Here is a 17112-nt window from a genome sequence, read left to right as displayed (position 1 = left end):
AGGCCTACCATCCGTACTGCCTCTGTGATAGAAAAGCCTATTGGAACCTCCCGAGTTTTTCCTAAGAACTGTGATGTTTATATTTGAACACTGGTGGGGGGGGTCACTTTGTAAAGAATCTAAGTGGGGCGAGAGGGGGTTGAATATTGTAAGTAGCTTCAACCATCCGACTCTTTAGAAAGTCTCTTACTTAATCCTCACAACAGCTCTATAATTCTGTCCATTTTGAAGATATGGAAACTGAGGCTCATTAAGTTAAGTAACTTGTTCAGAGTTGCCTGATCAGTAAATGGGAAAGCTGAAGTTTTACAGTTACTCGTGAATCCAGAGCCTCTGCTCTCTTCCGTTGGTAAGCCATGTTGCCCTCTGGAAGTTGGGGTAGTTGGGCAACAAGAATTACAGTATTTGATGCAGAATAGGAAGCAAGTGTGTTTGCTTTTGCATCCAAAGAACGAGCCACAGAGAGAAACCAGTGTCATTTGGGGCAAATGAGATGAGTATCTGGTGATAACCAGGGCCTCTGTCTTGACTTACGGTTTCTGTCACTTTCAGCCTGTTCTTCAGGCGCGTTCATATGAAGTATACATGCTTTCTGCTGAGGAACTTGAGCCTGACAGTAGTGACTGTGTAAGGTTTTTGTTTTTTGTTTTTTGTGTTTTATTTTATTTTATTTTATTATGTTAATCACCATGCATTACATCATTAGTTTTTGATGTAGTGTTCCATGATTTATTGTTTGCGTTCAACACCCAGTGCTCCATTCAATATGTGCTCTCTTTAATACCTATCACTGGGCTAACCCATCCCCCCAGCCCTCTCCCCTCTAGAAACCTCAGTTTGCTTCTCAGAGTGCATAGTCTCTCATGGTTCATCTGTCCCTCCGATTTCCCCCCCCTTCATTTTTCCCTTCCTACTGTCTTTTTTTTTTTTTTAACATATAATGTATTATTTGTTTCAGAGGTACAGGTCTACGATTCATCAGTCTTACACAATTCATAACACTCACCATAGCACACACCCTCCCCAATGTGCATCACCCGACCACCCCATCCCTCCCACCCCCCTCTACTCCAGCAACCCTCAGTTTGTTTCCTGAGATTAAGAATTCCTCATAACAGTGAGATCATATGATACATATCCTTCTCTGATTGACTTGTTTTGCTTAGCATAATACCCTCTAGTTTCATCCACATCGTTGCAAATTGCAAGATTTCGTTTTTTGGAGTTTTTAAAAAATTTTTTTAAAGATTTTATTTATTTGACAGAGAGAGACAGCGAGAGAGGGAACACAAGCAGGGGAAGTGGGAGAGGGAGAAGCAGGCCTTCCCCGGAGCAGGGAGCCCGATATAGGGCTCGATCTCAGGACCCTGGGATCAGGACCCGAGCCGAAGGCAGATGCTTAACGACTGAGCCACCCAGGCGCCCCAAGATTTCGTTTTTGGTGGTTTTTTTTTTTTTTGATGGCTGCATAATATTCCATTGTGTGTGTGTGTGTGTGTGTGTGTGTGTGTGTGTGTGTGTGTGTGTATACCACATCTTCTTTATCCATTCATCTGTTGATGGACATCTTGGCTCTTTCCATAGTTTTGCTATTGTGGACATTGCTGCTATAAATATTGGGGTGTAAGGCTTTATATAAACATTTACCCGACAGATTTGTCTCCTTTGAAAAAAGTTATTACTTGCAAAGCAGTACAGTCTCAAAAACCATCATGAACATGCCATTTTTTCCCCCAAAAAAGCAAGAGTTTCACATCAATTCTCGGGATTCTTTGGAATGATTTCTTCCAGCCTCCATCTGTAGCACTTTTCACCTTAATTGCCTTTTGTTACTAGATTTTGTGAACAAAGCTTAAAATTGAAGAATTTTGTTTCTTTCCTTTGTTCAAGGTTAATAAATACTGGTTGCATGTCCACAGTGCACTGAGTTATGTCAAGCATTGAGGGTTTAAAGATAAATACATCACGATTCCTGCCCATGAGGAGTTTCTAGCCTATAAGAGAGGTCAGAAGATCGTTGCAATTTAGGGTGATAATGTCCAGCACAATCAGTCATGATCAGCTCTTTACCTCTCCAATCTTATTCCTTGATGCTTATATCTTTTTCTCACCTCTGTCATCTCTTCTGTGACTAACTCTTTTTGATCTTAGATGTCACTTCTTTTGAGATATTTTCTTTGATCTCTCAAGACAAAGCTAGACACTCCCACCCCTACCAGTATGTTTGCATAGTACCTAAGTACTGATTATTGTAGATCCTATTTATTTGAACTGTCAGCGCGTTAAGGGCTAAAACTGTTGTTTTAGCACCAACACATTGCTGGGCACATAATCAATGATCAGCAAATCTTTATTGGAATTCTCCTTGAATGACTAAAGAATGGCTCATAATAGTGGAAGCAACATTTGAGCCAGTTCTTAAAGGATGAGTAGAAGTTCCCTAGATGGATCTGGGGAAGAAAAAATTCAGGCCAAGTGAAGAATTCGTACAAACAGATGAGACCTTGAAAAGTTTTTACAAGTGACTGAGAAGGCTTTCTAATTTCCACATGGAGTCTGAGATACAGGTTATTGTCTAATGTTATTTCCTATAACTCTCCAGAGCCAGCCAGACTAGATTAGAGTTACATCATGGGGTAAAGAATAAGAAGCTACCCCCCCCAATTATAGATCCAGAAGTTGAAAGTTAATCCTTTACTTCAATATGTATCTGTGTGACCTGTCAGTACTTTCTGTTGGTCAATCTTTCCTGGAGGGAAGTGACTTTCTTCCCAACCTTTCATTAGAGCTCACCTCCTTGAGACATCTCAGGCCAGGAGAAAGTAGTATGCTGAAGTAAATTGAGGGAGATGTGATTAAAATCACTAAGAGCTTACTCCCCTAAGTAATCCAATTTATATTGGTACTTCAACATAAAAGTACATTTAAATGAAAGCATTATGCTCTTGTGATTGATCTTGTAAACTATATAAATGTGTGTGATCTCATGTTTGTGTGTGATATGATATGCTTGCCAACAAAAGGCTTTGGAGTTATAAACGTCGCTAAGTTTTGAATGCCTAGCTCTTTATAGGTTACTTGCAGTGTTTAGAAGCAGTTCTTTAAAAAAAAATGATGCTCTGGTTAGAGGGCTTCAAGTGCTATCTTTGCCTGTTAAACTTTATTTTTATAAGGCCTTCTTGCTCTTTCCATAAATAGAGGAAGATTCACAAATTTTAATCTGTCACTTCCCCCATTCCTTGAGGCAATAAGCTGTGGAGGAAAAGTACTCTAAAAAGAGACTATCTTTTATTACGGGACAGTTAAGAAGAAACAGTTGTCTACTTACTGTAAAGTTAAAACGAGAATCCCCTTTGCATTTTTTTAAGTAGGCTCCAGACTCACGACCCTGAGATCAAGACCTGAGCTGAGATCAAGAGTTGGCCGCTGAACCAACAGCCCCACCCTTTGCATTTCTAAAATATAATACATGGAAAACTAGAATGAACTCAAGGCTTTGATTGTTAAATTTTATTTTATTTTTTAAAAGATTTTATTTATTTGAGAGCGAGCGAGCACAAGCAGGCAGAGGAAGAGGAAGAAACAGACTCACTGTTGAGCAGGTAGCCCGATGTGGGGCTCTATCCCAGAACCCTGGAATCATTACCAGAGCTGAAAGCAGACGCTTAACTGCTTAACTGACTGAGCCACCCAGGTGCCCCTGATTGTTAAATTTTAAAGTCATCAGTGGACCAGTATCTTCCTCTCTCTCTCAGCTTGCTTGCTTATCAATTGACACCAAGTAAATATTGATTGTTGGAATGAAACTGAAACAGGCTGGCCAGTGACCGTGTATCAGCCTGGTACATAGGCAGCAGAATGATCAGAGAGATTTGTTGTTGTTGTAGAGAATGGGCTTCCTTGGGAAATAAGTATATCTTTAGGAAATAAATATTTCCGACCATTTACACAAGGGTCAAAAGTGAGTCCTGGAGTTAGAATTGGGAGACTTGGGTTTTAGTCCAGGCTCTGAGCAAGGCAGTTAATGGTCACTAAGAATCCTTTCATTCTCTTCTTTATAAGTTTTATTGTGACCTTCACAGTACTCTAGAGTAAGCAATGAGCCAAGCCAAGGTGGGCATTTAAATTAAGCAGGTGGTAAACAGCAGCTATACCAGGATCCGTAATCTGTTGTTGTACTCCTGTATGGTCCTGTCAGCATAAATTAAATGCGACAGTACTGTTTCGGGGGGGGGGGGGTGTTTGGGTGTGTGCGCGCACTGTTCCATCTGCTTGAGGTTTTTGTATAGCAACCCTGATTGTGTTCAGACTTCCTCCTTAACTTCCTTCTTCCAGTTTGCTCTCTGAATTCATGATACAGAAATGTCATCCTCTTCCGTTTCTGACTAACCTCTTTGTAATGACTGAGTTTTTTGCCATCTACTATTGTCTGGCTGTTCCTGGCCTTTCCTTTCTTGATTTGTTTTTTTACTGTAACAACTGTGATCATTAGTGCTTGCATTTATTGAGAGTTTTCCGTGTGCCAGGCACATTGCAAAGGGCTTTATTTATGTTCATGTCATTTAGTCCTTAACATCTGCCTTGTGCTGCTAAGTATGGTTACGCCCCATTTTACAAATCAGGAAACTGAGGCGCAGAGGTGAAGTAACTTGCCTAGTGTTAACGCCTAGTGATAGATCTGGAATTAAAATTTCAGTTGCCTCCAAAGCTCTCCCTCTTTTTTTTTTTTTTTTTTTAGTTTTGTCGTTTGTTTATTTTTTAAGATTTTATTATTTGACAGAGAGAGAGAGAGGACAAGCAGGGGGAGCGGCAGGCAAAGGGAGAGGAAGAAGCAGGCTCCCAGCTGAGCAGGGAGCCCGACGCAGGGCTTGACCCCAGGACCCCAAGATCATGACCCGAGCTGAAGGCAGGCGCTTAACCGACTGAGTCACCCAGGCTCCCCCAAAGCTCACCCTCTGGCCATGGTGATGGAGACAGTGGTGATGATGATGATTACTACAATTTGTTGAGCACCTACTGGGTTCTGGGCGGTGCATTTGCCACCTTTTTCCCTCCCCATTTTATAGTGTAGAAACCTATTACACATGGTCTGCTTTTAGGCTAGTAAATAAGTCCCAGGGTTTAAAGGCATTGGGCATTCTTACATTACAGCATTCTTTCAATATGTTTTTCCTTTTACTCTTTCCTGTTTTAATGGTCAACATGTTTTTCTGACTACTACCAGTATGAACCAGTATTAAATGTTGCCTAAGTTTTTCTGCACTTTTTTTCTTACCACTGCCTTGGCATTATCATTTTCTTATTTGTTACCTTTGCTATTTTTCCTATATCAAAAGCAGATAATGGGGATAAGATAATGGGGGGAAAGGAGAAGGTGCTAAGAAAAGGCAAGAGGAAAGTCCAAATACTAGAAATTGTTCTGTGATCTCAGTTTGGAAAATGAAGATTTAAACTAAAAGCTCTGTTTTTTTTTTGTTTTGTTTTTTTAGCAGCTGTCTTTTGTTGAAGGACTTTGGCACTTACAAATAAAAATTCATCAAACTGTGTCCTTAATATTTATGTATTTTGGCTATATGTAAATTAGTTATATTATTTAAAAAATCAGTATGCAAGCTGGACCTTCAGTTGCTGCCTGTGGTTAGCTGATATTTCCATGTATTATAAGCAACATGTAGGGTTACTCCCAATAGTTTTGTAATCCCCAAGATCATATGGTGGTTACTGAGCTTTAGCAGAAAGAGAAATAGTATATAATATCTTCCAAACATTTATTTCAAGTTTACTATTTTAGTAAGGAAAATTTTCAGAACTGTTTCTTTTTATTTTTAGAAAAGGTATATTCAGGGCTCCTGGGTGGCTTAGTTGGTTAAGCGACTGCCTTCGGCTCAGGTCATGATCCTGGAGTCCCTGGATCAAGTCCCGCGTTGGGTTCCCTGCTCGGCAGGGAGTCTGCTGCTCCCTCTGAGCCTCCCCCCTTCTCATGTGCTTTCTCTCTCTCTCATTCTCTCTCTCTCAAATAAATAAATAAAATCTTTAAAAAAAAAAAAAAAGAAAAGGTATATTCAGTCCTAAAATATCCTTTCTGATGTTATTAATTCCCCAAGTATAGATCAAATCCTGCTTAGGGTATACCACTTACAGGTAGGAAACACTACGATTTTAGAGCAAGCAGTGAAATATAAGAACAGTCGATACTTTTAAGGCAAGCCTGTTTTGAAGACATACCTTTGAGTTGAATTCTACTCCCATCAGTCTGCTGTGCGTAACTCTGATGTTTTTTGTATGATTACATTTACAAGTTCTGTGGTAGACTCTTGAGCAGGCTCCCTTCTTCTATGCCGGTGAGTCTGGAGAGTTACAGCCAAAAGCTCCGAGTCAGGAAAAGTAGGTGTGGCTTTTGGGGGCTGTGCCGCTCAGCCCCTAGAATGTAGTTGGCAGTCTCCTCCCCTTCCTGCACTTGAGCTCTTCACAGTGTGCGCACTGGAATGACAGGCATTCCTGTGTGAGGAGAGCCAGCGTGAAGACATATTTGTAAGAACCACAAGTGCCTAGGCCAGGATACAGGGAACAGAAACTCCAGCAGATTAACTGACCTCATGCTCTTTCCTGATATTTGGGAGTGACACTGAGAGAGGAGTGCCTGTCCCCTCTCTATGTGGATTTATCTTTTAAGAAAAGTTTTCTTTGGTCCGGGACAGTTTGTTGTCGTGAGACACATCAGACAATTTAATCATGGGGCAAGCTGACGTCTCCAGACCGGTAAATCCAGATGCAGTTGGTGAGTAATAGAAGGCAAGGAAACAAAATCTTGACAGAGGCAAGGCAGATGAATAGGTGAGATTGAATATTTTATAGAAAGTTGAATGTTGTGAGGATTTTGTTGTTTGTAACTTTAGGACATTTACAACTTTGTAAAGAATGAATGAAAATTTGTAAGTTGTTTTTCACTCAGTTATATTAATTTACCACTCATAGTTTTGTCTTACTTGATCCCTTTGGAGTTTTTTTTTTATATAATACTGCTAGGAAGCCATCTATTAATTTCTTGCTCTTGCAGAAGATAAGTACTACAGGAAATCATATTTAGGATTCAGTGTTGTTTTACTAGCATGTTGCGGGACTTGAGATCTATATGGCATAGAACTAGAACTGTTGACTTCTATAATTGGACCATTTTCAAGAATTGTTATAATTTCTGGGGCGCCTGGGTGGCTCAGTGGGTTAAGCGGCTGCCTTCGGCTCAGGTCATAATCCCAGGGTCCTGGGATCGAGCCCCGCATCGGGAGCCCGCTTCTCCCTCTCTCTCTGCCTGCCTCTCTGCCTATTTGTTCTCTCTTTGTATCTCTCTGCCAAATAAATAAATCAAATCTTTAAAAAAAATTGTTATAATTTCTTAGACTCAATTATACATTCTCCAAATAAGTCTCTGGCTTTTCCCATTGTGCTGGTATTTCCATTTCTTGTAAGGCAGTTCTTTGGTATAAACATTTTTGATGTCAGTGCTTTATATTTGAAGTGTTATTGTCTCAGAGATAGCTAGAGACCAAGCTGGTAATCGCAAGTGTAGCTTAGAGTTTCAAGGCTTGTAAATGAAATGAAAGTCCATTGTCCGTGAAGACTCATTTTCCCACCTGTGTGGGGTTTTGTGTAAGATGAAGATGTAAAGGTAGGAAAAATAGTTTTAAGTGGAATTGTTAAAGGGTTGGAAATATAAACAAAGTGGGGGAAAGCCTGGGAATCATTTCTTGACATTATACTTTTAAAAAAGATTTGTACCTTCTCTTTGATTTTGGAAGCAGTAGAAAACATGTTCAGTCCTAGGCTGCTCTTTTTTTCAGAAATGAAAAATGTTGATGACTTTAAAGAAAAGTTTAAAGTGTGAGAACACAGGTAACATTCCCAAATGTCTTGTGATTTAATATTATTTAGTTGGTTTTTTTTAAGATTTTATTTATTTATTTGACACAGAGAAAGAGACAATGAGAGAGGGAACACAAGGGGGGAGTGGGAGAGGGAGAAGCAGGCCTCCCTCTGGGGAGGGAGCCCAATGCGGGGCTTGATCCTAGGACCATGATCTCAGGATCATGACCTGAGCAGGAGGCAGTCACCCAATTGACTGAGCCACCCAGACCCCTCAATGTTATTTAGTTTCTAAAAGTGTGTTTTCCCCCTGAGAACTTGCCAGATGAAATTACTACAAAGTATTTTTCATGTTTTACTGAAACTGAAGCACATGGATCAAAAAGTGAGTCAGCAACAGATTTTTAGGACCAAAGTCAGGACTTGATTCACTTTACCTTGATCACCAGGAATTTTTAATTTTTAAAATTTTTTTTAAAGATTGTATTTATTTATTTGACAGAGAGAGACAGTGAGAGCAGGAACACAAGCAGGGGGAGTGGGAGAGGGAGAAGCAGGCCTCCCGCTGAGCAGGGAGCCCGATGTGGGACTCGATCCCAGGACCCTGGGATCATGACCCAAGCCAAAGGCAGACGCTCAACGACTGAGCCACCCAGGCACCCAAGTTTTAAAAAATTTTTAATGAAATGTTTCATAAATAGAATAAGGCATAGAGAAAAATATAAAGGATCCTCTGGGGCCACTGCCCAGTTTCAGAAATGAAATTAAAAAGAGAGATATCCCACCTCACCCCTAGCTCTATGTCTGCATTCTCTTGTGATGACATTTTCTTTCTTTGCTCCCAGAGGTAACCATTCTCTTGAATTTGGTATATTCACTTTTGGACCACTAAATTTTCCTGTCGTTCTTGATTAATAAGGACGAATAAGGATCTAAACAATGCTAGACATTTATCTATGAGATGGAAATGAATGGTCTTTGAAAAGCAAGAAATGGGTAAGAAGGTATAACTAACTAACAGGATATAACTTATTTATGAAGAATGCCTATCTAACACCTATATACAATATATTTCATCTGAGTAGATAAAGTTTGGTATATTTGATAAAAAGTGTGCATCAAATTCATCAATTTTTCTACCAATAGTCCTAAAAAGATACCTATGAAGAAGAAATAGAAATCACTCAGGTACCTAACTATGATTCTTATGTTCTCTCTAGATTTAATTTTTGGGTTTTATTTCCTATTGCCTAGATAATTCATAGGTGGCTGTAAGCTATTTTAATGGACAGACTGTATATATATATATATATATATATATTAAAGATTTTCTACACCCAATGTGGGGCTTGAACACACAACTCCGAGATCAAGAGTCTCATGCTCTACCAGCTGGGCCAGCCAGACATCCCAATTATAGTTCTTATAATTCAGGATTTATTCTATTTGAGCAAATCAGGGCCAGGTCATGAAGGGTCAACACTGACAACTTTGAGTACTACATCATTGCTTTAAAGGCTTCTTACCAAACATAACTGTTTCTTTATGAAATTTAAAAAGCATTTCAGTGAGTGGGTATGTGGAAAGTCTTACCAGATTCTTTGGAAGAATAAATGTGCAAAGTAAATGAAGACTTAAATTATTTGTTTACAGTTCTGGGCCTATAATATAGTAGTTAATTTTGAGCTTTGAAATTGATAGTATTGGGATACCTGGCTGGCTCTGTTGGTAGAGCATGAGACTCTTGAGCCTGGGGTTGTGAGTTCAAGCCCCATGGTAGGGGTAGAATTTACTTCAAAAAACTAAATAATAATAAAATTTATGGTACTAGGTTTGGCAGGCCAAGTGATACAAAATAAATTACTGAATATGTTGAATATATTTCTTATTATTTTTAAGGCACTGTAAATGTTTTAGTGGACCCTGTATAGGTATAACTCAAGTCTTATGCCCTTGAGAAATTTACTTTCTAGTTGAGAATTTAAATATTGAAAGAAAAAATCCAAGATATTTATAAATTTGTTTAAGATAAGGCCTATTCTTGGGGTGCCTGGCTGGCTCAGTCAGTGGAGCATATGACTCTTGATATTGGGGTTGTGGGTTCGAGTCCCATGTTGGGTGTAGAGATTACTTAAAAATAAAATCTTTAAAAACAAATAAAAGGGGCGCCTGGGTGGCTCAGTCGTTAAACATCTGCCTTCAGCTCAGGTACATGATCCCAGGGTCCTGGGATCGAGTCCCACATCGGGCTCTCTGCTCCACAGTAAGCCTGCTTCTCCCTCTCCCACTCCCCCTGCTTGTGTTTCCTCTCTCACTGTGTCTCTCTCTCTGTCAAATAAATAAATAAAATCTTTAAAGACAAACAAATAAAAAAAAGATAAGATGTATTGCTGTTAACTAAGAAAAGTCTGATTTCAAATAAATAACCTTTGCATGAGGACGCATATGCACGTTGACAAGATGTTATGTCAGTATTCATTTAGAGTTTTACTATAGGATCTCTCTAACAACTGGTGAACTAATTGATTATTTAAATGCAGAGAAGGAATTTACGCTATAATGTCCATTCAAGGGAATTAGCAATTATCCTCAGTAGTTCTTATAAAAATAATTATCCTCAAAGAAATATGTCCATAGGAGAATCCTGTGTATTTACTCAGATAAAACTGTCAAGTAGAGACACCTGGGTGGCTCAGTCAGTTAAGCGTCTGCCTTCAGCTCAGGTCATGATCCCAGGGTCCTGGGATCGAGCCCTAATCAGGCTCCCTGCTCAGCGGGGAGCCTGCTTCTCCCTCTCCCTCTGCTGCTCCCCCTGCTTGTACTCGCTCTCTCTCTCTCTCTCTCTCTCTCTCAAACAAATAAAATCTTAAAATAAATAAATAAATGAAATGGCCCTATGATTCCATTCTGTTTTCCATGAGAACCAAAACAAGGTAGTTTTCCTCCTTGTTTCCCTTTGTCAGAACACTGGGTATATAATGCTGGCTATAGTTTTATGATTGTGTGTTCTAAAGAAAACATGTTTTTGAGTCATGCAGCTGCAGCCCACCATGAAACATGCTGGAATTGGAGGTCTTGTTGTTTCTTGGAGGTAGTGGATGTTGGGAGAGGAAGATAACTAACCAAATTACAGTTTGGAATTTCTGATTTGAGTAGTACCCTGACACTATGCCCTGGTCTTTAAACTACTTACTCCCTCACTCAAGTTGTAGCACCTCAAATTTCATAGACTTGTTTCTTATACCATGTATTATACAGAGTTCTAGTACTCTCTTTTTCAACCCTCAGGTTTTTCCTAGTCAACATTTAATTCAGGTTTTTTAGTTTCAGTTTAGTTGTTCCAGGTGAATTTTTGGAGTGATTTTTAAAATAAATATATAATATTAAAAATTATGGGGCGCCTGGGTGGCTCAGTTGGTTAAGTGACTGCCTTCGGCTCAGGTCATGATCCCGGAGTCCTGGGATCGAGTCCCATATCGGACTCCCGGCTCAGTGGGGAGCCTGCTTCTCCCTCTGACCCTCTCCTCTCTCATGTTGTTTCTGTCTCTCTCACTCTCTAATAAATAAGTAAAATCTTTTTTAAAAAATAAAAATATTAAAAATTATGTAATGCTTTTCATCTTCAAATAAAGTAGTCATTAACTATTAGCTAGAGTTACATGTATCTACATTACTTACTAGAGATAAGGATAAAACAGGGTTAAACAATAAGCTCTAGGTGAAAGACAGTGTTCATTTTAGAATCTGATTTAGAACCAATTCTTAAGGATTTTTTAAAAAGATTTAATTTATTTATTTATTAGAGAGAAAGAACCCGAGCTGGGGGAGGAGCAGAGGGAGAGGAACAAACAGACTCCATGTTGAGTGTGACCCCAACTGGGAGCTCGATCTCACAACCCTGAGATCATGACCTGAGCCAAAATCAAGAGTTAGACGCCTAACTGACTGAGCCACCCAGGAGCCCCTCTATAACCAATTCTTAAGGTAAGGCACAGGCAATTGGAGTCAACAGAAAACTTAGTTTTTAACGCAGCCTTCACTACCCTCTCCCCTTCATTAGGCCTGGTGATAAGAAACAAAATTATTGGGTCTTAGTTCCACATCTATTTCTTGTACCTTATTAAGTTTAAAAAAATGTTTGGATTTAAAGCATATAAAGTTCTCCCCTTTTACCCATAAAACTTTTATAATAACCAGTTTTTTGTCCAGAATTTAAAAATCTATAGTTTTGTGCAACAGCATACCTACTTCATTATCAAGAAGTTGTCAGATATCTTGGGGCGCCTGGGTGGCTCAGATGGTTAAGCGTCTGCCTTTGGCTCAGGTCATGATCCCAGGGTCCTGGGATCAGGTCCCGCATCGGGCTCCCTCCCCTTGGGGAGCCTGCTTCTCCCTCTGCCTCCCTCTCTCTTTCTCTCTCTCTCTGTCTGTCTCTCATGAATAAATAAATAAAATCTTAAAAAAAAAAAAAAGAAGTTGTCAGATATCTTAAAAAAAATTTTTTTTATTTACATGGGGCTTGAACTCACAACCTGAGCTGAGATCAAAGGTCAGACGCTTAAGTGACTGAGCCACCCATGTGCCCCACAATTATCTTTTTTTTAATCTTTTTTTTTAAAGATTTTATTTATTTATTTGAGAGAGAGAGAATGAGAGATAGAGAGCACGAGAGGGAAGAGTGTCAGAGGGAGAAGCAGACTCCCTGCTGAGCAGGGAGCCCGATGCGGGACTCGATCCCGGGACTCCAGGATCATGACCTGAGCCGAAGGTAGTCGCTTAACCAACCGAGCCACCCAGGCGCCCTCCACAATTATCTTTTTTAAGTTTAAGGTATACAGCATGACTTGCCTTACATATATTGGGATCAATTATTTTTTATAATCTAATAGTTCTGGTTTTTGTTTTTATTTTTTTTTATGCCCACTGATTTTGAAACAGATCTTGTGTTTATACAAGCATTTTAACAGCATCAAAACTTTGTAAATGGAGAACATTAATTTGTGGTACTTACACTATTGCACTTACTCATTTTTGCCTTCTAAAAGAGGATTATTATTGGATTTAAAGGACTGTTTTTAGAAAACTGTAACAAAAGTACAGAAAGCAAAACCTGCTGCTAATGAACAAAGCAGGCTTTGTCAGAGCACACCCACAACTTCCCTTGGAAATACTGCAAAGTTCTGACCTTCTGGAAATAGAACTGGGCAAAGCACTGCAGAAGATAGTCAGGGAGAAGGTCTCTCTCTGTACCTACAGGGACAGTTAGGTCTGGGATTCCAACTCCACTAAAATAGTTTTCTGATCATGACTGCATCAAGACGGGATGCCCTTGGCAACTTGATATGTACGCTTTTTTGATAGAGATTCCAAGTTGAGAGTAAGATTTTTGTTTTTGTTTTTTAAAGATTTTATTTATTTATTTGACAGAGAGAGAGACAGCGAACCCAAGCAGGGGGAGTGGGAGAGGGAGAAGCAGGCCTCCCACTGAGTGGGGAGCCCGACACAGGCCTCGATCCCAGGACGCTGGGATCATGACCCAAGCCGAAGGCAGAGGCTTAACGAGTGAGCCACCCAGGTGCCCCGAGAGTAAGGTTTTATGGTGAGGTGCCAGAAAATAATATATTCTCTCATGGAAAAAAGGGTTAAACTTTCCAAAGTTTTCCTGCATGTAGAAAAAGGTGCTATTGAGAAAATCCACCGGAGCAGAGAGAAGGGACACTAATTTTTGGTTGGTAGTCCACATTTGATAACCGAAAATCCTATAAGAAGTCCATGACAGACCCCTATACTATTGCTTCCTCCTCATTCCTGATTACATGTGGGAAGTGTGCCTGTTCCTTCTTTCTCAGAAGAAAGCACACCCAGATGAGTATGAAAAATATTTTTTTAAAGATTTTATTTATTTATTTGACAGAGAGAGACACAGCGAGAGAGGGAACACAAGCAGGGGGAATGGGAGAGGGAGAAGCAGGCTCCCCGCGGAGCAGAGAGCCCGATGTGGGGCTCGATCCCAGGACCCTGGGACCATGACCTGAGCCAAAGGCAGACGCTTAATGACTGAGCCACCGAGGCGCCCCTGAAAAATATTTCTGATAATTCTCATGACCAAATAATGCCAAGTGTTTTTCTTCAAAGTGTTATGAAGTAGTTTATTTTTAATTAACCCACCTTTTATTTATTCCTCTGTTAACATTGTTACATAGCTACATTAAATTTTATTCATCCCACAATCTCCTTACTGATTTTGCCTCCAAATGACCATATATTTCTAAATCACCTTGCCCAAATGACTCCATCATCACGAGCTTGAGAACCCATAACTACCAATTTCAGAGCAAAATGAGTCAGATGGTGATGGAAAAGGAATGTAGAAAAGAGGAAATATTATAATACCGTTATCTTTTAAAGCAATATATTCCTATGTAAAAGAGGGTAATTAGTGAATGAGAGGTATATGAAAGGTCAAAAAGGAAAAACAAAAACACACAAACATAGAGATGGAGAATGGAAAGGCAGAGAGAAAGAAAGTTCCAGACTAGAACTTATTAAAATTCTTTGGTCTTGGGGCACCTGGGTGGCTCAGTCTGTTAAGTGACTGACTCTTGATTTTGGCTCAGGTCATGATCTCAGGGTTGTGAGATCAAGCCCCATGTGGGGCTATATGCTGGGCATGGAGCCTGCTTGGGATTCTCTCTTTTCTTTCCCCTTACCCCTCCCCCCTCTAAAAATAAATAAAAATAAAATAAAATTCTTTGGTATTGTGCCTAATTTAAGGACATGTGCTAATTATAATTAGCTGGCTGCTTTAATATAATACATGGTAAAGGATTTTAGTGAAGACAGAAACAGCTTTTATGTTGATCAAGAAATACGAAGTATTACTACTTGAAAGTTTTTTTTAAGATTTTATTTATTTATTTGACAGTTTATAGGTATGCTTTTGAATAATGGCTTAAAGTTGAGTTTCCAGAGCACTCCCAGACTAGTCCCATACCTGAGAGTATGACTTCAAGCCCTATCTCGCTCTCTCACATATCCCATCAAAGCATGAAGAATTTATCTGTCTCAACTTAAAAGCAAGATTCTTTAGAATTCTTTACCATATTCCAATTCTTTAGAATTATGGTACAAAGTAGTCAGTGAGAAAAGACTCCAAATACAGAATATAGTTTATAAATAAAAAAGAAAAATCAGTAAGAAAAAAAGAAAAAGATTTTTCTTTTCTAAAAAAGAAAAATTTTCAGATTACTGAAAAATCAGTAATCTGATGTAATCTGTAATTTTACATCAGTAATCTGATGTAAAAATTATGTGCAATACTGATCCAAATCTAGAAGTTGATTGCCTCATCCAATTTAAGTACAAAGTAATGACTTCTAAGAGAAGTAAACAAAAAATTTATAAAGAACCTATTGAAATTTGAAGTAATTATAATGAGGTGGCAAATTCATTTATAAGGAGACTTCAGTAAGAAACCTAATTTTAGACTTTCTATCCTTCATAAATTTTCATAGTAAGCAATATTTGAGATGAATACCAAACTTGTTAAATTATATAAAATAGAGATTGGGGTGCCTGGGTGGCTTGGTCAGTTGAGCATCTCACTCTTGGTTTCAGCCAGGGTCATGATCTCCTGGTCATGGGATCGAGCCCTGCGTTGGGCTCTGCATTCAGTGCAGTGTCTGCTCCAGGTTCTCTCTCTCTCTCCATCTTCCTGTCTCCCTGCTCGTGTTCTCTCTCTCTCTCAAATAAAATCTTTAAAATAGAGATTAATACCAATCATCATATTGTTGTAAAAATTAAATCATATCATGTGCCAGCTTAGTAAATTGTATTCTAAAAACTTTTGTTAATAAATGAAACCAGATGTTGGAAAGACTTGTAAGATTTCAGCTTAATCTTTATTCTGAAGGCAACATGATTGAAAGGATCGTAGACTTTTAAAGTCATGTGGGTGGCTCAGTTGGTTGAGTGTCTTCGACTTAGGTCATGATCCCAGAGTCCCAGGATCGAGTCCTGCATTGGGCTCCCTGCTTGGTGGGGAGTCTCCTTCTCCCTCTGCCCTTCACCCTGCTCCTGCTTGTGCTCTCTCTCTCTCTCTCTCTCTTTCAAATAAATAAAGTCAGATACTTGGATTTGAATCCCACCTATATTTATTTTTTTTTAAATAAATAAATAGGGGCGCCTGGGTGGCTCAGTCGTTAAGTGTCTGCCTTCGGCTCAGGTCATGATCCCAGGGTTCTGGGATCGAGCCCCGCTTCAGGCTCCCTGCTCGGTGGGAAGCCTGCTTCTCCCTCTCCCGCTACCCCTGCTTGTGTTCCTGCTTTAGCTGTCTGTCTCTGCCAAATACATAAATAAAATTAAAATAGATAAATAAATAAATAAAGTCAGAAACTTGATTTGAATCCCACCTATATTACGCTATAGGCAAAGAGAAAGCATCAAAAGAATGAAATATACAAAGAAAAGCAGACCAATGGGAGGGAAAAGGCCAATTAAATGACATTTATAAGGTGTTGTAATTAAATAAACAAAATAACTCAACTCCCAACTGAAAATACTATACCCAGTGAAAATATCCTTCAAAAATGATGATATAAAATTATCCTAATTGTAGGGGCACCTGGGTGGCTCTGTCAGTTAAGCGTCTGACTCTTGATTTCAGCTCAGGTTTTTGAGATCAAGCCCCACATCAGGCTTTACACTCAGTGCCAGAGTCTGCTTGAGATTCTCTTTCCCTCTCCTCCCCCCACCCCTGTGTGCTCACATGTGCGTGCGCTCTCTCAAAATAAATAAACAATAATAAATAAATAAATAAATAAATAAAATCTTTAAAAAAATTATCCTAATTATAAGCACAGGATTACAGAAAGAAATAAAGATTACCTGAGAAAGCAAATATGTAAGAAATATAAAAGAATATCATTTGTTAAAACAACAACAATAGGGCGCCTGGGTGGCTCAGTTGGTTAAGCGACTGCCTTCGGCTCAGGTCATGATCCTGGAGTCCCAGGATCGAGTCCCATATTGGGCTCCCTGCTCAGTGGGGAGTCTGCTTCTCCCTCTGACCCTCTTCCCTCTTGTGCTCTGTCTCTCATTCTCTCTCTCTTAAATAAATAAATAAAGTCTTAAAAAAAACCACAACAATAATGTTTGCTGTGGTTTATTGTTATGTGTATGTAGAAATAAAATATAACAACACAGTAAATAGAGTTGAAATGTTTTAAGTTTCTTGCATTGTTTATTAAGTAA

At 39.2% G+C, this 17112-nt stretch overlaps 1 protein-coding gene across 24 annotated transcripts in view; it reads left to right on the top strand.

Annotated features, from left to right (window-relative positions):
- LOC112811776 (mediator of RNA polymerase II transcription subunit 18) overlaps window positions 1-17112 on the top strand; it is a 148475-nt gene that overhangs the window by 94845 nt on the left and 36518 nt on the right. For 2 of the 24 annotated variants that reach the window (XM_025856095.2, XM_073903100.1), the window contains exon 1: window positions 6485-6778. The exons of 21 other annotated variants lie outside the window; for them this stretch is intronic. In XM_025856095.2, the coding sequence (XP_025711880.1) occupies window positions 6733-6778 (46 nt within the window). In that variant the 5' untranslated portion in view covers window positions 6485-6732. Of the gene's footprint in view, window positions 1-6484; window positions 6835-17112 lie in introns of those variants that run through there. One more of the 24 variants, XM_073903105.1, reaches the window with a different exon arrangement.

Source organism: Callorhinus ursinus, unplaced genomic scaffold (assembly GCF_003265705.2).
Source record: "Callorhinus ursinus isolate GAN/ISIS: 27379988/994484 unplaced genomic scaffold, GSC_fseal_2.0 scaffold18, whole genome shotgun sequence".
Taxonomy (NCBI): domain Eukaryota; kingdom Metazoa; phylum Chordata; class Mammalia; order Carnivora; family Otariidae; genus Callorhinus; species Callorhinus ursinus.
Note: the sequence above shows the minus strand (reverse complement) of the source record. Positions and strands in the feature narration are given on the sequence as shown.